The sequence below is a fragment of the Mixophyes fleayi genome, chromosome 3 (genome assembly GCF_038048845.1).
Source record: "Mixophyes fleayi isolate aMixFle1 chromosome 3, aMixFle1.hap1, whole genome shotgun sequence".
Lineage (NCBI taxonomy): Eukaryota > Metazoa > Chordata > Amphibia > Anura > Limnodynastidae > Mixophyes > Mixophyes fleayi.
Window position 1 is genome coordinate 64,009,871 of NC_134404.1, and position 26,005 is coordinate 64,035,875.

At 42.4% G+C, this 26,005-nt stretch overlaps 1 protein-coding gene across 3 annotated transcripts in view; it reads right to left on the reverse strand.

Annotated features, from left to right (window-relative positions):
- LOC142143610 (uncharacterized) overlaps positions 1-26,005 on the reverse strand; it is a 98,404-nt gene that overhangs the window by 5,248 nt on the left and 67,151 nt on the right. For all 3 annotated transcript variants that reach the window (XM_075201585.1, XM_075201584.1, XM_075201583.1), the window contains 7 exons: positions 25,373-25,469; positions 24,565-24,606; positions 20,681-20,845; positions 17,489-17,639; positions 10,618-10,682; positions 5,942-6,126; positions 1,906-2,092 (listed from right to left, as the gene is read on the reverse strand). In XM_075201585.1, coding sequence (XP_075057686.1) covers positions 1,906-2,092; positions 5,942-6,126; positions 10,618-10,682; positions 17,489-17,639; positions 20,681-20,845; positions 24,565-24,606; positions 25,373-25,469 — 892 coding nt within the window. The remainder of the gene's footprint in view (positions 1-1,905; positions 2,093-5,941; positions 6,127-10,617; positions 10,683-17,488; positions 17,640-20,680; positions 20,846-24,564; positions 24,607-25,372; positions 25,470-26,005) is intronic.

Below are 26,005 nucleotides of genomic sequence, written 5' to 3' on the forward strand. Positions count from 1 at the left end.
CTCTATACTCAATGCGGCTGCAAGACTCATCTTCCTCTCACGCCGCTCCTCCTCCGCTTCTCCACTTTGTCTCGCCTTACACTGGCTCCCCTTCCCCTACAGAATCCTTTTTAAACTCCTTACCACCACTTACAAGGCTCTCTCCCAGTCTATTGCCCCTTATATCTCTAACCTCCTCTACATTCACACTCCTGCCCGCTTCCTGCGCTCGGCCAATGATCGCCACCTCTCCTCCACACTGATCACCTCTTCCCACTCTCGAATCCAAGACTTCTCCCGTGCTGCCCCCCTTCACTGGAACGACCTCCCTCGCTCCATCCATCTCGCTCCTAATCTGTGCTCCTTCAAACGGGCACTTAAAACTCACCTGTTCCTTAAGGCCTACCAACCATCCATTTAACCTCTCATCTCTTCTGCTCATCCTCCCTTGACCCCTCTTCTCTCTCCCCTTTGATTCACTGGCTCCCTTTTGTGCCTGACTTTGTTTACCCTCCCTTAGGATGTAAGCTCGAATGAGCAGGGCCCTCTTCCCTCCAGTCTCCATACCTGTTCTTCTGCTCCGTCTCTACTGTATCTGCCCTCCCGGAGTTTCTGAAGTACTGGTACTGTGTGTTTATTGTTCTGTACTGTTCTACCCTGTATAGTCTACTGTTTGTACTGTGTGCGGCGCTGCGGAAACCTTGTGGCGCCCTACAAATAAACGATAATAATAATAATTCAGAAATACTAGCCTATGGTGGAAAGAAATGTCTAATTCTACACATCACCTGGTGGCAGAAAAAACAAGAAGTTGCACCAATGTTGATGTTGAGGTACCCAAAGATCCGGTATATACCACGAAAGACATTGTCTTAAGATGAGTGGACCCCTGAATATATCTAAGACTACTTTAAGATCTTTTACATGTTCATTAATGCGCCTGTTACCCAGGTCACTGACATTTCTGTTTTAAGAGGAGGTGCTGCCCATATCAGAACATTCCATTATGTGGATTCACACAATTCTTAGCGGTGTTTTGCTACAGTATTGTACCTGTCACTGCAATCAATTACAGTAGTAACAACATTCTTTCGTCACTTGGAATGATGGTACCTTCTAGACCAGGGGTAGGCAACCTGCGGCTCTCCAGGTGTTGTGAAACTACAAGTCCCAGCATGCTTTGCCAGTAGATAACCAGCAGATAGGTGGCAAGGCATGCTGGGATTTGTAGTTTCACAACACCTGGAGAGCCACAGGTTCCCTACCCCTGTTCTAGACTATAATGGAACCCTTGATTAATGTGTACCCTCCATTGTATATACAGTCACACAATGTGGGCAGTCATGTTGTGTGAATCAATATTTAAGAATTTAGTCACTATATTCTTATAAGTACTGGTTCAACCGACAAAATGGCTGCATCTACTGTGTTGACTTTAAAGCTTAGCAGCACTCATATGATCCAGAAAACTCCTAAAGGACAGGATTTAGCTTTACAATGTCGTTTTAAGTATTAGCTTGTCTAGCCCTAAATCATGTAAAGGTTAATTATTAGCTTTAAAAATATTATATATAATTTCAGAATTTCAGTAAATTATTATTTAACCCCTGGGGGATATTTATTAAACTGCGGGTTTGAAAAAGTGGAGATGTTGCCTATAGCAGCCAATTAAATTCTAGCTGTCATTTTGTAGAATGTACTAATTAAATGACAGATAGAATCTGATTATTCCCCTGTTTATTTATGATCTGATAATCATTTTTGATCAGCAGGTAATAAGTAAATATGTGATAAGCCCAAACGTGCTCAGCAAAGGCATGAGAACCTTCAGCGGCGAAATGTTTAGTAATAAAGCAGAGACTTTATAAAAATCTACAAAAAATAATCTAAATTGACTTCTTTAGAATTAAGGATCGGAAAAAGTACCTGACTTCGATGTGCATTGGTTAGGACGGGGATAGTTTGGACCAAAATAATCCAACACAATGTCTTCAAGAAGCCTATCAAATTCAATCAGGCATTGTGTATCATCCCTGAAGAGGAGATTCTGGCCTTGCTGTGATGTAAACATCTGAAATATGTCTTTTTCAAATCCCTTCCGTCCATACAGAGACTGCAAAGGAAGATATACAGGTGTCAGAAATATAATAGCATATTAGTATAATCATTTAGTACACCTGTCATGCAGTTTTGAAAAATCTAATAGTACAGTCTAATTATAAGGTACAGTTTTTCGACAAGGGGGAGAAATGGACATGGTGTCATAATTAACCCGATTTTTCAATTAGAATACATTCTTCATAACATGTGACCGTGGAGCTGTTATTTTAATCAAATTGATACCCCAGAATTCTGTGCACACAGCCGGCATTCTAGAGAACCATGATGCTCAGAGAGGAAGTATGTATAAGCCTCTGAGCATAGGGGAGGAGCACAGTGATGGCAGCAGGTGGCAGCTGGCTGCTTGATCCATCTCTCGGGGTTCCTGGCCTACCATGCATATCTCTGCTGATGGAAAAAGTAAAAGTAGGATTACTCTTAGCTACAACACAACTGTCTTTGTCTCCACAAGCAATGCAGTGCCCAAGGCAGCTAGATACAGGGAACAGCTACACGGGGTGATGAAAGTGTGAGTCCACCTGTGCTGGTAAGGTAAACACTACCTGGGCCGCAATGTGCTGGTAATTGAAGGGGGGGGGGCACAAAATTACTATTGGATATCATTGTGTCAGGGTGCTGCTGGGGATTTGTTGCTATCAGGTGACGAGAGGGAGGAGAGTTTTCACTTCTGCTGCCTGGTGTGCTGTAACATGTGGAAGGGCAGAAAGCCTGACACCTGTAATAGTGCAACAATATTATTTCATTGGTGACTGCAGCAGTGTGGATGCAATAGTTATAATTTGATAGTAGCAATTTTATGACTGGGGTTAATGAATGTGAAATGTAAATCACATTCCGCCTATATAATATTGGGTTGGACGACCAAAATCACCACAAGTCATTAGCATAATTGTAATAAAGAGTTATGGCTTTTTAACTGGTGTATTCTTATTGAGCCTGTTCATACCCCACAAGCAATATCAACTATTGTTTCATGGAAAAATAAAACAAATAGGCTTAACCAGGCAACCAAAGATCTTGTCCTATAGATGTTTTGAGAGAAACTCAATACGTTAGAAGAGTCGAAATCCGTAAGAATGGATAGGCAGAACTTGCTGAATGTTGAGTCACAAGTGGTCATCCCGGGTAAGCAAAATTCCAGACCAGAATACCTGCAGCTGCAGGAGGTGGAGATCGGGGTATGGGAGACGTCGGATATTTCAGATGATTGGTTGCTGGAGGTGGAGGAGTTGGTCCCTGAGAAAGAAGGTAGACCTGAAGTGACTCTCCAATGGGATACGCTGTATACAGAGGCAAGTGAAGATGCCTGCCCGGTGGTACTCGAGAGTATGGAAGCCATGGGTACACCGGAAGGGAAAGCTACTGAAGAGTTACAGCACGGAAAAGACGGTACTCAGGAGAGTGCAGCTGGTGAGTGGTGGATGTTGGCACCCTCTGAAGGAGAGTCCAGACACCGAAGAGATATCAGATGAGTGGGAGATTCCGGCGGACGCCGAGGAAGAGACCCCCTGGATATCGGCTCTGGGTGAGGAAGTAGCCAAGATGGTGTGGATCCTGCGCGAGTGGGCGTAACCGAGGTGGATCCGACGGATGCGGGTCAGGTGTGCCGGTAAGCGACCCTTGAAGACAGATGTTGAGAGGAAGACGTTGGTTGAGGGGACCACAATGGAAAATGTTGGGGGAAATGTGGAGGCGTGCCCCTCTGCTGTGCCCTGGAAGAGGGTGAAGCAGGAACTTCAGAAGAAAGAAGACAACTCACCATCCCTGCTTTCCAGCGCTGATAAGTCTTCCTCTTCAATACGCAGGTCCCGGCAGCAGAGGGCAAGTGAGCCAATCAGGGCTCGCTTTCCCCTGCTGGCCAATCGGTGGTCAGATAGGGGAGCCAATCCTGGCCAATACAGCCTCGTGGCAGCGTCGAGTGATGTCAGCGCACCGGCGGCTATTTAAGCTGCCATTTCTCAGTCTGGCCGGAGCAAAAGGAAGAGGACGTTGTGGGACGTCCAGCGCAAATAAAGAAGAAGACGCCGGCAGAAGTATCAGGGAGCCCTTGTAAAAGCTAGAAAGGTCCCTGCCACGCGAAGACGATGCGGAAGTCATCGGTGGCGAGCCCTTGTACTGGCTAGGAGCGCCGAGCCCAGAAGACAGCAGGGAGCTGCTGGCCAAAGTGGAGAAGAGACGCCGCCGGCTGTAGGGTCTGGAAGACCTGGAGGCGAAAACGTCGGGGCAAGATGAGAATTATGCGCAGAGCAGGTGAGTATAAAATAGATTGTTAGGTTGGGCACAAGGTCCATGGGCACTTTGGGCACTAGGCCAGTGGCTACGGTAGTGGGCACAAGGTATAGCTAGGGAAATATCTGGGCACTAGGCCTCATGGATAGCTGGGCTTAATGCCCATAGTTAGAGAGGGAGCACCAGGCCCAATAGCAAGGGCACAAGGCCCTATAGGTAGAGTGAGCACAAGAGCCCTTAGTTAGAGAGGAAACACAAGGCACAGTAGTAAAATTAGGGCACAAGTCCCTATAGTTAGAGTTAGGGGCACCAGGCTCCAGTAGACAGAGGCAGGACACAGGCCCTTATAGGTAAAGTGGGTGTGAGAGCCCTTGGCTAAGAAATTGAGGCAGGGCACTAAGCCCTTAGGAGCAGTGTGAGACGAAGGGTTAATGTCAGGCAATAGGCCTGGGATATCAGTTTGAGCAGAAAGCTCCTGTTGTGTTGTCCACTAGGCTTATCAGCTAGCCGGCGCAAGTGTTTGTCATACTCAGACTATCCAAGACAGTAGTAACGCGTTATTGAACTTGTGTGGTGATATAGCTTTGTGTATTGTGTTTGGATTGTGTTTAGAAGTCTCTTTCATGTACAAGACGTGAGGCCCCCATTAAAGGTAGGCACTTGTAACCTGAACTCTCATTTGTGTTTATCCGTTCCTTTGTGGGAGTAGAGAGTTAAATTACATCACATACGGTAGGTGTAGGATACACAATAGTTTTCCTGACCCGTAGTTCCCTTGGCACGCAGACTTACCGAGGCAGTGATAGGGTACCCCATTGTCAGTGCAGCATGGCCCATTTGAGTTCCGTGGGTTCTTCCTTTGGTTCCACTTGGGTGCCTGACTCTGAGTTCCGACAGGTCTGCCCGATGTTTCCAGTGAAGGCAGTGTTACCACAGGGTTGGGAGTGTATGGTCTGAGTTCTGGCAGTGGCCACTGACAGTTCCAGGGGTCTTGCCAGGTGGTCCACGGTCGAGCATCTGCAACTGGTCCTTGGTACTGTGTAAGTGCCCCTAGTGAGGAGACAGTCTCCTTGGTAAATCCTGCGATTTGGATTTAGCTTATATCCCCGGAGCAGAAGGGAAGTACCGGCTAGTGCTCCCTAGCAAGAGGGGTGGGGTTTAGGTAGTACACCACATACAACTTCTAGCAGAGTTGCGCTGACTGGTCATTAGTTGTTGTAGGATCAGGGCACTTGTTGTTTAGCTAGTAGCATCTTGTGGGTGGTACACTATAGTGTAGGTGGGAGGCTATGTGTTGTTGTTGCAGGTGACGGAGGAACGCGAGGGAGCAGGAGTCAGAAGTGGGAGAAACTCGGTGAGTATAGCTACTAGGTTTCCCTACTTCTGAGTGGGCCCTCGCCTATTGGCGAGTAGAGTACTTGGACGGAAAAGTTTTCTAGTTCCAAGTAATTGTAGCACCGGTTTCTGGCCCTGAGCAAAGCGAGGTGTCGGCAGGCAGGGTAGAGTGAGCGTTCTCTACCACTTGGTCATGGTCTCGGACATATTGTCTCTGTCTGCACCCAGAGGCCCCTTGTTTCAGTCATGTTCAGTCATAATATCTTTAGACACTTACTTGCTGATTATTAACAATTCTTACAACGTCAGTGACACTCTCCTCACGGGTGACGATGGCACGAGGTGGCATTCTTGCAAGGTTGCAGTTCTTGTACTCACTGACAGAGGCACGAGAACCATCACGACATAACAAGTCAAAATCGTTTGAGTTCAAATTTTTTGCCCAACCAGCAGAATTTTTACCTTGAAAAAAAACAAGCAACAACTTATTCCAGAACACACATTATAACATTCTTATATTTTAAAAGTGTATTACCTTGCTGTGATGAAAGCAAGGTCTAAACAACACGTTATTAAAAGGTACCTGTCATGAACCTTGCCCTACATGTGACTGGCATATCGTTAGTTGGTACCATGTGCCTGCATATATTCCGTGATAAACAGTTACCAAGACAATTATGTATATTTTAAAAGAGAATGTTTAAATTATGCCAGGTGTGTGACATGTCCCTAATGTGATTGAATACTTGATCTCCGCACTCAGCATTTTCTGAAGCAAGAATATTTTGTATATGTGAAATATGGTCTTGCCTTGATTTATTTCAAATGTACCTACCACCTTCACAGTGGAAGCAGCCATTTAGTTTGTTCCAATATTAATGGAATTGCAATTCACTAAAACTAGAGATGACTAAAATTCAAGAAAAATGTTCTGTGGAAAAGTTACCTCATTCTCTATTTGACTGCAAAATTTTGCACGCTTCTCTGGCAGAATTTGAATTTTAGAGTTCAACACGGAATTCCTCCAATCATTTTCCCTCCTTTTAATGCAGTGGTTGCACTAGCTCTATTTATTTATTAGAATTTCCATGAAATTCAGAATTTACAAATACTATGTGGAAGGTCCTTCTGCTGATTGGCGAAGTTAAAGTGAACCTCTAAAACTATATTTGTCACACATCTCCAACTAAAACTTTTTGAGATCACTGTGGCACAAGGTACTTTGTACCTCATGTTTCTAGTGAATAGATGAAATATTGGTTTGTCACACACCCGTCCCTCCGATACACCTAACGGAGTCTGGTGCGCTCTCCTTGCCTTTTAAATGGCGCCAAGGGTTTCCTCGCTACCTGGCACTGCTGACATTGCATGTGTATTGAGGCTACCATCTTGGATCCTTGGGTATCCACACATGCTTGTAGGCAGGGCCGCCATCAGAAATCGTGGGGCCCAGTACAAATGAAGCAGGCAGGGCCCTCCCGATCACAACCCACCCCCCCCCCCCAATGAACCAGGGCCATCTTTCGAACTGCGCACGTTGGGCAGGTGCCCGGGGGCCCAGGGGAAAAGGGGGCCCATGTCAATGAAAAAAATAAATCACTGAACTTAATCAATTAAGTTCAGGTAAGTTAAGGGGCCACTAATTATATATATATATATACACACACACACACACATATATATATATATATACACATATATATATATATATATATATACACACACACACATATATACACATATGTAGCCCCGAAACCACCCCATCTTAAATAATAGTCTGCACTATAAAATTGCCCAACCATTACCCCACAAACAAACTTGCACCCATTAATTAGCCACCACCTACCTCACACTATATTGGCACAAGCCCCCTGTACCATCACACACACATTACTGTGCCCCTTCATCACCATGTTTTGTCCCCTTATGATCACACTGTGCCCTCCATGCTGCTTTTCCCCCTTCACCTGGCTCCCCATTATCACACTGTGCCTTCCTGCCCCCCTCTCCATCACTGTGCCTTCCTGCCCCCCTCTCCATCACTCGGTGACTTTCTGCCCCCCCCTTTTTCCTCATGGTGTCTGTGCATCTCACCCCCTTTTTCCTCATGGTGTCTGTGCCTCTCATCCCCTTTTTCCTCATGGTGTCTGTGCCTCTCTTCCCTACTTTTTCCTCATGGTGTCTGTGCCTCTCTTCCCTACTTTTTCCTCATGGTGTCTGTGCCTCTCTTCCCTACTTTTTCCTCATGGTGTCTGTGCCTCTCTTCCCTACTTTTTCCTCATGGTGTCTGTGCCTCTCTTCCCTACTTTTTCCTCATGGTGTCTGTGCCTCTCTTCCCTACTTTTTCCTCATGGTGTCTGTGCCTCTCTTCCCTACTTTTTCCTCATGGTGTCTGTGCCTCTCTTCCCTACTTTTTCCTCATGGTGTCTGACTTTCTCCTTTTATTTTCTTACCTTTGTATTAGCTTTTTTCCCTCTCTTCTCTTTTCCTCTGTCTTGTTCCTCTCTGCACAGTTCCTCACTGAGTGTCAGGCGTGACTTGATGATGTCACGCCTGACACTCAGTGTAAATAGTGCAGAGAGGAAGAAGGAGGGACGCCAGCGCTGCCATCACAGGTGAGTATCTCTGGTTTTGTTTTGTTTTTTTCCACTACCCAGCTCCCACCTGAACACCAGCACCAATGACGCCCCCCCTCCCCCGGCGGGTGGGTGCGCGCGCGCGAAAAAAAAAAAAAAGTTTAAAAAAAAAGGAAAAAAGAAATGTGGGCAGTGAGGGCCAGGGTCAGACAGGGGGCCCTGCCGCCGGGCCCACTGGTGAGCCCGGGCCCGGTACAGGAGTACCCCCTGTACCCCCCTGATGGTGGCCCTGCTTGTAGGCCCATTCTATTGGTTCCTGTTTCCATGCTCCCTAATTGACTCATTATTTAAACCTGTTCTGACTGCAAGATGGTGCTAGGATATAAAGTCTCTTGTCCTAATAATTTGGATTCTGGCTCCTCTAAGCATGTTCCTGGTTATTTTCAATTGTTCCAGTGCGTTCCTGGTTAATTCCATCTGTTCCAGTTTTTGATTTGTCAACTCCCTCTGTTCCAAAGTGTGTTCCTGGTAATACCATCCCCGACAGTGAGCTCCGGGTTAATATACTGCATGTACCTCTACATTCATGCCTGGTTTTCATCTACCTGCTGGTCACGTCTGATACCTCTGTGGAGGTCCATGACTTGCGGAGGGATAGCAGCTAAACCCATACCTCCTTGCGAGGGTCTTTGGGGAATAAGTACCCTTTGTTAGATTCCACGCCTCTGAATCAGGTAGAGTCAAATAGGTCTAACTGTTTGATTCCTAAACTTCCTCTGTGATTCCTGACATAGTTCAGCCCTCAAAATAGCTGACTCCATTGTGTAGGTGAAAGGTACACTTTTTGTGCATTTTACGAGTGCTAAATTCACATTTGCAGCCATCAGACCTCATTTAGCGTAGGACACAATTTGAGGGTATAACGCAAGAGTCAACCTATGTCCACGGCCTAATGTGTATATTCTGCGTCGCACATATCTTAATATGAGTGCAACTCAAAACACTGTGAATATGCAGTTCCATCAAGATATGCTTTAAGCAAATCTTAATAGGCCCACAGTCATCATCATCAACTTGGTCATGATGAAAACCATTTTAAAAATAAATACATTTGAAAAAAAAGTGTGCTTCCCCTCCCAAATTAGCAGTCAAAACCAGTTCTATGCCTGGGCTGGTTATTGCTAAAGCAGGGGGTTAATAAATACAGGGTCCCCTGCAAAAGTGGCAGCCTGCACTAATCTATACCAGGCTAAGCTGATTACCCATATAACAGGGAAACCTGCAGCAAATGAATGAGCGTAACTGACATTGATGGGTTAAACACAGTGGTACTCCTTAATCTATCAGGGCTATTATCTATACTGGATTACTTCATGACACAAGACAGAAGATTCCATATACATTTAGGAGAATACTTAAAATGGTAAAAGAGACATGCTGGAATTTGTAGTTCTACAAGAGCAAGACACCCAAGCAGTCAATGGGTACTTGGGCTGGCTGGTACTTGTAGTTTTGCAAATGTCCTTAATGATTTTATCACTGTGAACTATTACCCCACTATCCTTTTGGGTGCCAGGATGAACCCAATTCTATTCAGTATGGGCCGGTTTTGCCTGGGGGAAGGGTGGGGTATGTACACTTTTTGCGTGCCCGATTACCCTTGGGAATTCTGCCCGTACTGACCAGGCTAGGACTGGCATCACATTATGAAAGATGGATCTCACACTGTGGGTCTCCTTATTAAAATATGACCAGCCCAGCCTGTCACAGTCTTGAGCTGGTTGTCACTTTTGCAGGGGGGAATCCATGTTTTTTTGTCCCAAGCTATAGAACTGATGCCGTTTATTTTTTATTTATTTTTAACTAGTAAACATATTAATGAAAATAATCATAAGCAAGTATCATCATACTAGGTCTTCAGGAGCAACAAATGATAAGCCTCTGGATATACAACCTACTCTAAATAGGCCACATCCCCAATATGTGTGCATGCTCTTACTGTAAATAACTTGCGCTTGTACGCCCCCGATCCTCATCTCCAGGTATAGGGAGCGGCAAAAGTAAGTTAAGTGGAAATCAAAATTCTGCTTTGTTTGACTGTGTACACTTGACTGTGAAAATATGAATTACTTTCTCCTAAAATACATTTTGGGCTGTCTTCACAGTTTTATTTACTGAAAACTTGTATCTTACCCTGGAATATATGTGTTTACATACAGTGAAGGCACAATGATATAATCTCATAATCCCAAACAATGCCACGAGACTGCCACAAGCACAGAGCGTGTATCAGTGATTTTGGGAAGGTGTTGTTACTTTTATGTTACCTGTGGTGAATACATTGTACATTTTGTTTCACACTGACATTCTCACTTACCATCTGTGTTCTCAAATACAACAGTGTGTGATACAAAAGCCACATCTCCTTTTTCCACTAGACACCTACAATCAAAATACAAGTGTTGGAAATGAGATGTCATAGCATTGTCAACTGCTTAATGTTTATATATACATTGACATAGATAAATATGATTTGTATCATATATATTATATTGTATAACTGAAGACTGTACCCTGCACACCTTGTATACCTGTGGCCTAGGTACAGGCAGACCAGAGCTATTTCTGTAGTACCCCATAAGGATTCCCAGTAGGGATGTGCACCGGCGACTTTTGAGGTCTCGTGTTTTGTGTTTTGGATCCGGATTTTCGCGATGTTTTGGGTTCGGATTTGTTTCGCAAAACACGTACCGAAAGGTTTTGGTTCGGATTTAAGGTTTTGGATTCGGATTTTTTTTGAAAAAAAACTAAAAAGTGTAAAAATCAAGTTTTTGGGCTTATTTTGACTCCTACGCTATTATTAACCTCAATAACATTCAATAACAATCATTTCCACTAATTTAAAGGCTATTCTGAACACCTAACACCTCACAATATTTTTTTTTTTTAGTACAAAACGTTGCAACGAGGTATCTTTCTGGACTGCGTAGAGGAGTGTTCCCCACAATATAATTAAAAACCCATCAACTGGTCTGAATTACACCCAAAAATAGTATCTGGACTGCGTAGAGTAGTGGGCACTGGGCACCACAATAAAAAATATATAGAAAACCTTCAACAGGTCTGCATTACACCCAAAAATAGTATCTGGACTGCATAGAGTAGTGGGCACTGGGCACCACAATGAAAAATATATAGAAAACCTTCAACAGGTCTGAATTACACCCAAAAATAGTATCTGGACTGCGTAGAGGACTGGCCACTGGCCACCACAATATAATATATAGAAAACCTTCAACAGGTCTGCATTACACCCAAAAATAGTATCTGGACTGCGTAGAGTAGTGGGCACTGGGCACCACAATAAAAAATATATAGAAAACCTTCAACAGGTCTTATTTACACCCAAAAATAGTATCTGGACTGCATAGGGGACTGGCCACTGGCCACCACAATAAAATATATAGAAAACCTTCAACAGGTCTGCATTACACTGCACATACGGCTGCTCCTCCATCATATACATGTTGGAGTTTCAGCGTGTGAAAACCTCTTGTTTTTAATAATGACAGTGCATTTTGAATATTTTTCAATTTGCCCCACAACACTGAATGTACTTTATCTATGATACGCATCTATCTTTCTTGACTGCGTAGTGTGGTGGCCCCGGTACACAATTTGGTACCGAGGCCACAATATAATTAAAAAACCCTCCACGGGTCAGAATTCCACCAAAAAAGGGTATGGACTGCATAGTGTGGTGTGCCCGGAACACAATATTTTACAGCGCCAACAATATAATTAAAAAATTGGGCATCAACTGTCACCATTGTTTAATATCTGATACACCTAAATATGGACTGCACAGTGGAGTGGCCCCGGTAGTAAATTTGGTTCCGGGGCCACAATACCTCCTCCAACTTCCAAGTGTAGTGTTTATAAAGACAGACAGCGTCAAAGTGTTATTTGTTGACTTTCTTAACCCTAAAATTGTCCCTGTTGCAAATATTCGTGCAATGGAGAGTTACTTTTTCATTGAAAGACTCAAGCTTTCAAGTGTAGTGTTTATAAAATATAAACAACAATACAGTAGTTCTAGAGCACGTCAATACCTCTTGTTTTAAATTATGACAGGGCATTTTACTTTTGGTTTAATTTCTTGAATTTGTTTAAATTTGGTTTTACTTTTTGAACATGGCAAACGACTGTTGATTGGTCATATAATGCAAAAAAAAAAGTTCCAAGATTGAATTGTCCTTGGGCCCTCACACCCACCCTTATGTTGTTGAAATAGGACATGCACACTTTAACAAACCAATCATTTCAGCGACAGGGCCTACCAAACAACTTTGGCTGAAATGATTGGTTTGTTTGGGCCCCCACACCAATAAAACAATTCATCTCTCCCTGTACAAACTAAACAGACTCTACTGAGGAAAGATGTCGTCCTCATCCTCAACCTCCGATTCCTCTCCCCCTACAGTGTGTACTTCCTCCTCCTCACACATTATCAATTCGTCCCCGCTGGACTCCACAACCACAGTCCCTCTGTACTGTCTGGAGGGCAGTGCTGTACTTCATTGATTATTCATTTTTATAAACATCATTTTTTCAACGTTGTGAGGAAGCAACCTCCTTCGCCGCTCACTGACCAGGTTCCCCGCTGCACTAAAAACTCTTTCCGAGTACACACTGGAGGGGGGACAACTCAGTTAAAAAAATAGAGCCAGTTTGTACAGGGGCTTCCAAACTGCCTTTTGGAGTTCTACCACGTCACTACCTCTATTTAATTTAGATTGCAAGGCTTGTAAATATAAATACTTTGAAGATAAAAAAAGCAGGCTGCACAGACTGTGGAGCTAGAAAGTGTAATTAAATTGACCACGTTTCTTTGGTGGCTATCTATGCCCCCCCCCCGCCCTACACTTGTAGTTGAATATAAATAAAGCAGCCTGCATAGACTGTAGAACTAGAAATTCAAATATACAAAGAAATGGACAAAGGCAGTTTGGTATCTGTCTGCATCAGATCCCCTCTCCACTAGGAGTAAAACAGAAAACTATTCAGCCGTTATATAATCTAGAATATAAATAGAAATTGAGAAAGGCAATTTGGTATCTGTCTGCATCATAATCATCAACATCCTCCTCAGCGCCAGCTACATCAATATCCTCCTCCCGGTGTACAACATTCACACCTTCATTAGCCAAATCTGTAACTGGACTGTGGGTGATCCTTCCAGCATATGCAGAGGGCGTGCTGCAAATGCTGGATGGAGTCACCTCTTCCCGTACAGTGATGGGAAGGTCAGGGTTCACAACCAACAACACCCTTGGACTCGCCTTGGGGATTTGTGATGTCATCTGTTTAGAAGGCAGAGTTCTTTGCTGTTTTGTTGTTGTTGCTGACAGCATAACTCTCTTAAATTTTTTGTAGGGGGGGAGGAGGAGGGCTTAGATCCTTGGGTGAAGCTGGACCACTAGTCATGAACACGGGCCAGGGCCTAAGCCGTTCCTTGCCACTACGTGTCGTAAATGGCATATTGCCAACTTTACGTTTCTCCTCAGATGATTTTAAGTTTCTCTTTTTGCTATTTTTTGAGAACTTGGGCTTTTGGATTTTACATGCCCTGTACTAGGAGATTGGGCATCGGGCTTGCCAGACGACGTTGATGGCATTTCATCGTCTATGTCATGACTAGTGGCAGCAGCTTCAGCATTAGGAGGAAGTGGGTCTTGATCTTTCCCTACTTTATACTCCAAATTTTGGTTTTCCATTATATGTAGCACAAGAGAGCGTACCCCTAAGCCACACACACTCGGCAAAGCCTTTAAAAATTATATGCGGCACAGGAGAGTAGCACTGGACTTATACTGCTGAATCAGTGAACTTGGTAATATTGCAGTACCAATGGACTTATACTGCTGGATTGTTTTTACAAATTTGGTTATAATTATTTTTTTTAAAAATTTTTTATTTATTTTTTGTTTGATAACTTTTTTTTTATTTTTTAAAAACTTGGGAATAATGGGGAAATAACTATGCCCTTAGAAGCACAGGACACAGCACCACTGGACTGAACAGGACACAGCACAGGACCCAGCAGCACTACTGAAATCAGCAGGACAGAGCACAGGACACAGCACCACTGGACTGATACTGCAGAACACAGCACAGCACAGCACAGAACTAAACAGCACAGCACAGAACTAAACAGCACAGCACGAGATCTACCAGGACAGAGGACCACCTAACACACCCTCCCTCTACCCTGATCAATGCCCGAGTGAAGATGGCGGCGACTAGCGGGGAATTTATAGGATCCGAGTATCGCGAGATCCGACAACGGGATTATGAGTCAGAGCCTCAGTTTCAGATTTGAATTTGGCGCCAATACCCGGATCTGTCTCGGATCCGACTCGGATCGGCAACGTTCGGGTGGGCTCGGATTTCAGAAATCCGAGTGCGCTCATCTTTAATTCCCAGTATGTAGTTGTATTTTCCAGGGAGTGTGTCCAAGTCGCTCTTAGAAGAAATTGACATTCTAGTGGTGGACAACTCTGAGTCCTCCAAAGGGCAGTTTTGTACTTTTTATTTTGCTTAAATAAATCAATAAGTAAATACATAAGGATGAACAGTATTTTATCTATATTTCACCTGTGATTAATTGGGGATCTCCAATGTCTGCAAGGAGACTCTAATGGTATTTATGTGAGTCACCATCTCGGAGGATGGTCAATGCCACGTTGGGTTCATTGTTATATATTGGGTAATTTTGTGCAATACTAGTATTTTTGTGCAAAGAGGGATGTGAGCAAAGAGGTTTTCTCTGTGCATAGGGGTTTCTGGGAAAATTAAGGGTCACTGAGCAATAGCAATGTGGACATTGCTTTTCCATTGCTGCAGTGTATTGGAGGTTTTGCACAGATATGACTATTTACCTTACAAAAATCGGCAGGTTTACTCAATAGGCCTATGATAAGCGACTGCCCCTACTCAGCTTATCACAGTGTAAATATATATCATTGTTGTCATTTGTTTTTCAGACTGTAAAGGTCATTTATTATTTCAAAAGTGCAATCCAGGAATTCAAATAATGTTTGATCAAACTCTAAACCTATGTTTTCATAATTTAGGGATGGAAAAAGTTTTCCCTGATTGATGGGAGCAATTGGGCAGATCAGATAGTGGTTCCTTGCCAAGTATGGATTAGGTGCACCAGCACGCAAAAACATTTAACTGTGCAGCACAAGATTATTTCACATATACAAAGGGGGGAGAGGGTGCATTTCCCATCTTGCTTCCATTCGCTCTATACCTAATGCAGCTGCTAGACTTCTCTCTTTCACGGCATTCTTCTTCGGCCTCCCCTCTCTGCTTATCCCTACACTGGCTCCCCTTCCCCTGCAGAATTCTCTTGAAACTTCTCAACCTCACATACAAGACCCCCTCTCACTACACCACTCCATACATCTCCAACCTCCTCTCCGTACACACTCCCTCCCGTCCTCTGCGTTCGGCCAATAATAGTCTCTTCTCCTCAAATTGACACTAGTCTCTCTCTCTGTGTGTGTGTTAGGAAATTTAGACTGTAAGCTCCAATGAGGCAGGGACTAATGTGATTGAGTTCTCTGTACAGCGCTGTGGAATTAGTGGTGCTATATAAATAAATGGTGATGATGATGATTACCACATCTAATTACCACATCCCACTACCGAATCCAAGATTTCACCCAGCTGCCACCTCTACTGGAACAACCTCCCATGCTCTATCTGATTGTCCCCTAATCTGTGCACCTTCAAATGAGCACTTAAAACTCATATGTTCCTTAAAGCCTACCACCCTTCCACTGGAACGACTTCCCTCCTTCTATCAGACTCTCCACTAGTCAGAGCAGTTTCAAACGGGCTCTGAAAACTCACCTATTGTTAAAAGCCTGCCCGACATCTGCCTTAATATCTTCCTATGCTTGGTTACCTCACCCCCTCTAATCCTCCCCACTCACTGTGCTCCTCTTGCTCTGATCCCCGCCGCTGAGTCCCTTGTGTCTGCTTGCCCTCCCTGTTGTAAGCTTTTATGAACAGGGCCCTCTTCCCTTCTGTCTCACTACCTATTAGGTCTGCTCTAGCAACTTGGGTACTAACTATGCTTGGAGCTTTTGGAGTTTTAGTGTTACTCGTTTATTGTTCTATACTGTTATACCTTGTATGGTCTATTGTTTGTAATCAGGATGGCGCTCTGGACAATTTGTGGCACCTTATAAATAAAGAATAAGAATAAATAATAATAATTTTCATGGATGTTACCAGCTTGGCAGGACGGTGCACAGCCTTCATCTCCCAGCAAAAGGACATCAATTGTCCAAAACCTCAGAGGTGAAGGGGTTGGACCTTATCCTTATAGTTTCAAAGAGATGTATTTTGGATCTTTAGATATGTACTAAACTAAAGATTTAAACTTCTGCTGCTCAGTACATGTCTAAGTGCAATTTAATGAACAATGTAATAACAACATTTAAACATACTAAAGTGGAATGTAATAAAGTCCCGATGTCCCCTCACTGTCACGATTAATAACAGCCTAAATTAAGTTAAACAGTTAAACAGATCAGGAGAAAACTGAATAGTTACAGTTAATAAATGGAGTGTTCCTAAAGTAGAAGTAGCTTGGAATTGAAAGTGTTTGCTTTTTCTTAATATTGCGGAGTACGCAAACCTCAAAAATATAGGCACAGAATGATTTTACTGGTGTGCTTCCAAAGACTGTGAAGTAGGCGTGCACCTGGGTTTGTGATAGGCTGACAAATAAAGGGGCAGCTTGGTGACTTAGTGGTTAGCAATTCTACCTCACAGCACTGGGGTCATGAGTTAAATTCCTGACCATGACCTTATCTGTGTGGAGTTTGTATGTTCTCCAGGTGTTTGCGTGGGTTTCCTCCGGGTGCTCTGGTTTCCTCCCACACTCCAAAAACATACTAGTAGGTTAATTGGCTGCTATCAAATTGACCCTAGTCTCTGTGTGAGTGTGAGTGTGTGTATGTATGTTAGGGAATTTAGACTGTAAGCTCCAATGGGGCAGGGACTGATGTGAGTGAGTTATCTGTACAGCGCTGCAGAATTAGTAGCGCTATGTAAATAGATGATGATGATGAGCACATTTACACCTATAGAAGCTTTGTAAATGAGTCCCACTGGATTGTCAAATACTGTTCTCCACACTTTGCACAATAGTCTCTGGTTTCTTTTACCTGAAGGCACCTTCATTGCCATAATAAGCCTCCTTATCACTTAGAGAGCATTTTGTATTTGCTTTGGGATTCTCAGGGTCGCCAATACACAGTTTGCAAAGGTTGGAATTAAGAGTCGATCCAGGAGCACAGCTCTGGTTGAAGTAGGAACCTGTCCAGGATAGATAAATGCCAATGAATATTAATGTATTTCCTTAGTAAGTTAATATGATTTCTTTACTCACAACTCAATTATTGTTTGCCATAGCAAGTAAAGATAATAAAAATGACTGAACTCTGGAACACGGATTTCCAATGAAACAGTGCACAGTAAATTTCAATTTGTTGTTCTTATTGGTTCATTGTGATCAAATTGTAACTTCTAAAATGGAACGGCTATTGGAAGATAGCTGTAAGACCAGTGTAAGTAAACCATTGAAGGGGAAATATCATGACACTGAAATATGTTATGGGCATTGTGGTATTGGAGGCCAAATGAGGGAATTAGTGCCCCAAGAGAAGAGGTGTACAATGAAAAAATTAAAGGGCCAATAACAGAGCTTTGTGGGACGCAAACAGATAGTGGGAGTGGAGGGGAGGATGTGCCAGAGGTAGAAACACTATAGGAGCAGTTCAATAGGTAGGAATTGAACCAGGAAAAGAAAGACCTTTTAGGTCTTGAATAAAGGAAAACAGTTCTGGGAATCTATACCCACCATACGCTTGGGTGCCCCGGAAGCGTGAATTGTGTATGCTACAATAAGTATTGGCAGTACAGATTTTGGGGTGAACTAATGGGGACTATCCAGGGAAAACTGGGGCACATGGGAGCCTAGAAAGGGGTTCTGCACAGATTGGAATGGCATACACACAAAATAGGAGAAAGAAAGAGACAGACAGTCACAGTGCAGAAACACACAAACACCAGGCTGTTGAGACAGAGGGAGAGATACACAGTCACACAAAGTGGACTAGAGAAAGGGACAGAAACACACAGACAGACACAGAAAGAGAAATATGTACAAAAGCATACAAAGAGCGGGGAGGGCAGAGACATACATGTGGAGAGAGGTACACACAAAAACAAAGCCCTGGGTTGAACCGGCTACACTGACTTTTACAATGAGAATGTGGGCATTACTGGGCACAATGTTTAACTACATTTCCTAGTTAATGTTTGTGGGTACAGGCAGCATGCACATTGAGAAAGGGGATTTTTTTTTATTGTGCATTATAATAAATAAGAATGCATTATGTACAACACAGTAAGATTCCATATTTGAGACCAAAAAATATTTCCATCTGGATCAATCTACTCCGTGTAACTTTATTTCATGATGGCTGTCCCAGGCTCCATTAACAATAGGGTTCTGGCAGTGCTTTGTACCAACAGTCTGACTACATCAGGGGGTATATTTACTAAAAAAGTGGAAATGTTGCTTATAGCAACCAGATTCTAGCTGTCAATTTGTAGAATGAAGTATATAATTGATAACCAGAATGAGATTGGTTGCTATTGTGATACCCCAAAACCTGAGTACCCTGAGGTGTATCTATATGTAAATATATGTGTGTACTCGTGGCTATGTTCATGAACAGCCTGGGGTTGGTTTGCCATTATGTCAGGGGGACCCCTGTCGCGGGTCCCCCTGCTATATGCCACCCACCCCAGGCTGGTTTGCCTAGTGCTGGTTATGTGAAAATCGGAGGAACCCCGCGCAAATGTTTCCCCGATTTTCACGCAACCAACAGTAGGCTGGCAGCACTAGGGTTAATAGTGGTAGGGCGGGGAACCCCACATTGGTGATTCAATTACTGGGGAGAAGGGTGGGGGGGGGGGTAGCTGGGCAAATGCCCCTAACTGCATACCTGAAGAGATATTTATATAAGTTTCAAGGCTTGGATATTTTGTATATTTGCACCCGTACAGTGCATTTTTCCCCGCTGTTCACTTTGGTTACCAAACAGTCACTGACTGACACTCTAAGGCGTAGTATCAGGAAATTAAGGATACTTTCTCTAAGGCTATCAATCATGATTGTTCAGTGATTAAAAGAGAGAGCACAGGAGACTCCAGTGACCAAAGCATTGAGGGAGAGGCCATTTGGTGAGGTGTGAGTCTTTGTCTCCACAGCTCTTAGGATGCTGTGGCCTGTGACAAGGTTCTAACCTCACCACATGGGAGTAACGACCCGGGGGGTTCCCTAATAACAAGGGCTGCAGACCCTTCCTAGCTCCACGAAACATCTTAATTTTTACAGCATTGGTCAATACTTTAAATGGGACAGCATTTGCAAAGTCCACATATTATATGGGAAACAACATTTGTAGGTGTACGAACAACAATGTATTCAAATCTAAATGTATGACACTGGATATAAAGACAGCCCCAATGTCATCTTACAGTCAAGACATATTTAAGACATAAACGAGGCCCTTTTTTGGGACAAAAAAAGGTTGTTATTAGCGTATTTGAAGCCAATGGAGAACACAGGCATTATTTTGGGCTTAAGCTCAACCAATGGGATGCAGGACACGTGAAGAATAACAATTCTCCTCCTATGCTATCCTAACCCTTCTCATTGCCAAGCAGGGTCAGTGCAAATATACCAAAATAAAAATAATGACGCTTCAAGGAACAAGAAACTTGAGCAGATAAGCCATCACCTTAAGGGACATTCTGGGTGCATTGGAAAAGGATTTAACAACAAGTAAATATATTACCTTTTCTCCTTCATTCAACTACGGATATCCCAAAGCCCATATTCACCCATATTCACGGATGAAATTTCATAAAAACAAGGAAAAACCAGTGAAGATCCCCTAATGCCTCCTATCTGCTAGCTCAAAATGTGTGCTCCTTCACAAGTGCCACCTTATTGCTTTGTAAACCATTGCATTTTGTCAGAAATCTAGAGGCACCAGTGCAAATCGAGGAATGTGGCGGAACAAGGAGGATTTTGCGCAGTACCACTGCAATTTTGCACCTCGTAATATTAGGCACTGTATAGGCAACATAATTCTACATTCTACAATTAACTTGAATAATGGTTCTTCTTGATAATTCTTTAACACACTACTTTGGTAGAATAATCGACACTGAGGTGTACTGCAGAATCTACTAATTTCTGTTGGATGCTGTCGAAGATACAGAAGATAAATGAGCAACTGCAATTGGTTAGTAGAAATAGTCATCATTTGTATTACACTCACCAATATCACAATTATTGGTCTGTTTAGTAATCAGAGTAACAGGGATATTCCAACCAATGGCGTGACCTACACCTGTGTGGCAGGACTTCTTGCCTTCAAGGTTATTCCATGAGATACCTTTGTTGCTTTTTTTTGCCAGGGCTACAGCATACTGTGTGCCGAAATCTAGAGCAGAAGGAGAAGAATTATTATTTACTGTCTATAAGACACATGGTAAATCGTGCAAAAAAGTGCTAAGCCATATAAGCCTGTTTTTGTAGTCTAAGGGCTAGATTTACTAAGCTGCGGGTTTGAAAAAGTGGGGATGTTGCCTATAGCAACCAATCAGATTCTAGCTTTCATTTATTTAGTGCATTTTCCAAAATGACAGCTAGAATCTGATTGGTTGCTATAGGCAACATCCCCACTTTTTCAAACCTGCAGCTTAGTAAATCTAGCCCTAAGTATTCAGTCAATCTAAATAATAAACCTTTAAAGGGGATGTGGTTCTGTCATTACTGAAATACATCTCCAATGTTCTCCATCTATGGTCCATGGGGAACTGTTATTTGGTCAGACTGCGTGGACAGCAGCTGATCTGCAAATACAGTCCTCACAATAGTTTTCCAACTTTTGTTATCAGAACGTTTTATTTGAAATATGCGCAGAACTAGGTAAATATTTGTTAACGCCAACTGATTTTCTGCTTCTAAAAACTAGTAGCAGACCCAAACAGTACACTATAGTGATGACTGAATACTAATAATTATGGTGTTGCCTCATTCTTGTAAAAATGACAATGATTGGATCACCCTATTAATAAAGTCTCATAATGCCACATTTGTTAGCTTGTGAAGATGCCCTTATAGCTCTGGTTTTATGAATGCACCCCACTAGGCATGCCCAGTGATGTGTATATTTGGGATGTCCCTATAGACTTTAATAGAAACAAACAAACTCCAATAATACCTCAAGTGCTGAGTATTCTAGTTAATAATTAACCTATATCTAACGAATGTATATTAATATAAATTCTATTAATAAAAACACTCCACTGGCTCTAGATTAATTTGCAGCTATGAAGAAGACTGTTAGCGCCTCTAAACCTGATAATAGTACAAATCTGATTACACTCAAAGCGCTGGAAAAATATCAGGTGCCAGACAGAGAAAGTAATAGACTTATAAGAAACTTAGTGCATGGATCGATTCATATTTTGTTTAACTAATTTCTTTAATAAAATGCATAACCATAAAATAAAACACAATAACATAAAATAATTAGACTAGATCTCTATATATCTAAATTAGCTAGCAAGACCTGCATAAAATAAAATAATAATAAACATAATCTCATTACTTAAATGCAATGTATGCATTGCATCTAAGTACTCTGTACTGCATAGGTGGGCTGGGCTGGGGGTGCATGGGGGCAGCCAAAGTTAATTTTTGGGCCGGTGCAAGTATAGGGGTTGGATACCCTTTCCGGATGACCGAAACAGTGATAAGCATACTTACCTACTTTCTTCAGCTCCCTTCCGGGAGCCAGCCAGTGGAGGGGGGCGTGAAGGGGCGGGGTGGCCGAAATCGCGTCATTTCGGCCCCGCCCCCTGTGACGTCATGACGCAAATTGCGTCATTTGACAGCGGGGGCGGGGCCAAACGCCGCGATTCACCGGGAATCGCGGCGTTTGGGATCTAATTCTGCCCACTTCACTAGGAAGTGGGGCACTTCCTAGTGAAGTGGGCAGAATTCGGGAGATTGCCACACTCGCCCGGGAGTCCGGGAGACTCTCACAAAATGCGGGAGTCTCCCGGACATTCCGGGAGAGTTGGCAAGTATGGTGATAAGACTTACTGATAAGACTTATTCCTACTGTTTGTAAAACTGATGTGAAAGTATTGCAATCACTGAAGATTCCGGCACGAGTAAATGACGCCACTCTGCGACGCGACTCTCTTATTGCTGTGTTAAGGGGGTAATGGAAGCAGGCGGCAGCTGTACAATATTATTTGACAAACGCTTGAACATTGTACAGGTGCCACCTGCTTCCATTACCCCCTTAACAACAGCAATAAGAGAGTCACAGAGTGATGTAATTTACTCACTCATCGCAATACTTTCACGTCAGTTTTACAAACAGTAGGAATTATAAATGAATGAGATAGGAATGACTGCATCGCCCTCAAGTAGTCGGGGTAAGTCTTGCTGGTGTTTCGGTCATCGGGAAAGTGAGTACCACCACAAGTACAGTGCGGTAGTTGGTCGATGGTCCCTCCTTCGGAAACAGCAACCTTCCTTCATTTGGCCGTGGAGCTTATGATCCGTCCCTTGCTCTCCATTAGAAGCCTGCTCCTCCTATTCACATACGAGAAGATGTTACATGGGAAACCCATAACGTGACAGGTGTCATTCCAGTGCAACTGGAACAGGGTAAGTGTGAGGAATGGGAGAGGGGGTATGTTAATTTAATGTGTGAGGTAAGGAAGTGGGTTATGTTAATGTAATGTGTGTGGGCAAGGAGGGGGGGTTAATATAATTTGTGACGGAAGTGAGTGTGTATATATATATATATATATATATATATATATATATATATATATATATATATATATATATATATATATATATTATATAAATATGATATATATAATAATTAATATAATGTGGGAGGTAGGCAATTAATGTAATGGTAGAGTGTAGGTGGGGCTAATTATTTTATGGGTGCTATTTTATTTGTGGGATGGTGGTGGAACAATTTAATTTATTGGTGGGGCAATTTAATTTAATTGTGGGACCTATTATTTAAAGTGAGGCGACAGGACCTTTAATTTAATGCAGGGGTGGTGAGTTTGATGAGGAGGGCTATTTATTAAATGTGAATATTAATTATTTAATACTCGGATGGTTGTGGGAAATGGTTATATCTATTAAATGTAAAAGCTATTAATTTAATGTTGGGGCTGGTTGGAGGGAAATATATCTCTTTATCAAATGTGAACACTATTATTTTAATGTTGGGGTTGGAGGGAGGCCTAAATATTAAATGTGGGTGGTATTGATAACAAATGTGTATATATATATATATATATATATATATATATATATATATATATATATATATATATATATATATATATATATATATATATATATATATATATATATATATATATATATATATACACACACACACACACACACACAAGTTAACCCGTGCATGATACTCATGCATTCTAGTCAAATCAAGCTACTTAAGGTGTTAAAAAGGTTCTTGTCATGCATTTGGGCCATAGCCCAGGCCTCCTCAGGGGAAGAGCGTTACTTCCCGACGCAAGCGCCCTTTTTTAACGTGGTTTTGTCCACATGTCACCACATCATCATTATTCTCCATCACCTCATCCTTCATTTTCATCGCCACATCTATCCAGATGTCTATCCAGACACAGGGATCTCTCTCAGCGGTCCTGAGTATCACACTCCTCTCACTCTGTCACCCCCGGCAACCACCAACCACTCCCCACTGTCACCCCCGGCAACCACCAACCACTCCCAACTGTCACTTCTCCTTCAAGAAATATATATATATTTTTTTTAAATCTTTATAAACACTTTCAACAATTAACAAATTAAATTAACAAATTAAAAACATCTTAGTATACCAAATTTCAGCCCTTTCTGAATTTTTTTTTCCACACACACTAAGAATTTAGTAGGTCAGTGTATAACTCCGCCCAGCAGGTGGCGATGCAGCTTGGTTTAATTTTTTCCACACACACACACAGACAGACTAACACATGCCACTAAGCATTTATATTATAGAATATATATATATATATATATATATATATATTGGGATCCATTTTATTCTTATGTATTTATTCTGAATCCACTTAGCCTGCGTACCTCTGTCTCCTGATCCGTGTATTTTGCATAGGCTGAGGTCATCTACCAAAAGAGGATAGAATGGTGAATTGCAACCCTTTAAAATTTAACTTACATGCAAGATAAGAACGGTAACCTCTGGGTAAGGACATATTGTTCTCCAACTCTTTACATTTCACGAACTGGTCAATGATAGTATTGCAATATAATATAATTCAATGTTGTTTTAAATATGCAGAAAGATTTAGTAAAATTTCAGAGACAATACAAAGATACATATGTACTAATACACATAGAGCCCCAGTGCTTTATTTTTGGAGCAGAGCGGCAATGTATATAATGCAGTTTTACTCAAATACGGAGCAGAGGAGAATTTCGGGGCAGGGGGGAGGGGTGGGAGAGATGCAGCACACTGCATGGTAATGATTAATCTCATTATTATGTGTCCCCTCACTCTTCCTGTTTCCTCCGGACACACCTCCAGTGGATGGCAGCACAAACTTGGAGGAAAGAGGAAATACACTGCCTTTTCCTCCATATTTGCCAGGTATTTTAAGTGTACCCTTAAAAAATACATTTTTGATAATAACTTTAAGACTTTACTGACATCAACTTTATTCTGCTGACACATTATCTGTGTGAAATAAAACAAAAAAAGTCCCCTAGGACTAGTTGTGAATTGGAGATATGAGGCCACAAGCTCACTCTGGACCAACCCATGGTGTGGCAAATCTTGTGTCAATAGGATGTATTTTGTTCCTAATCAATACAGCTGAGAGACTTTGAATTAATATTGGCTGGCAGCCATGACACACTAGTCTGATCTCACCTTTGTTGTAGTACTCTTCTAATGCTGGGACCAGTCCACATTTCAGTGCTGTATACATGTGATTTACATCCAGTGTGGCCGCATCGGCTTCACCTTTCTGCGGAGAGAGAAGAGACCATAAATTCCTGGTACCTCTTTATCTACACCAGTTGTACTACATCCTTATGTTATATCCTTCACCAACTTCTGCTCCTCAATGTACTTTATTTTTGTACTTGCATAGAGAATACCTGGGTGACCTTTTTTTAACACTTGACAAATTAGTCGCTGAAGTTATTGGTGGGCAACATGTATACATGCCAGCTTTATAGCAAAAGCTACATAAGAAAACAGTTCAGGGCAGCAACACGCTCCAGCATAATGTCTGATGATAGTGCTTGTGTTACAGCAAGGATTTAAGGTGGGTGGGGGCAGGAGGGGTGTGCGGGCTATAGAGAGACAGGAATACTTATTTTTCAATTTCATGATAGATGTACTATTATTTCTAAGTATATATGACCCTAGTTTACACTATCTATATGATTCCATTTTAGATATTTTATAGTACACTAATATTGAAATATATAATACGTAATCTATATATAATGTTATGGCTGTTTTTGGCTTTGCTGCCCAGGAAGGACTGACCACACT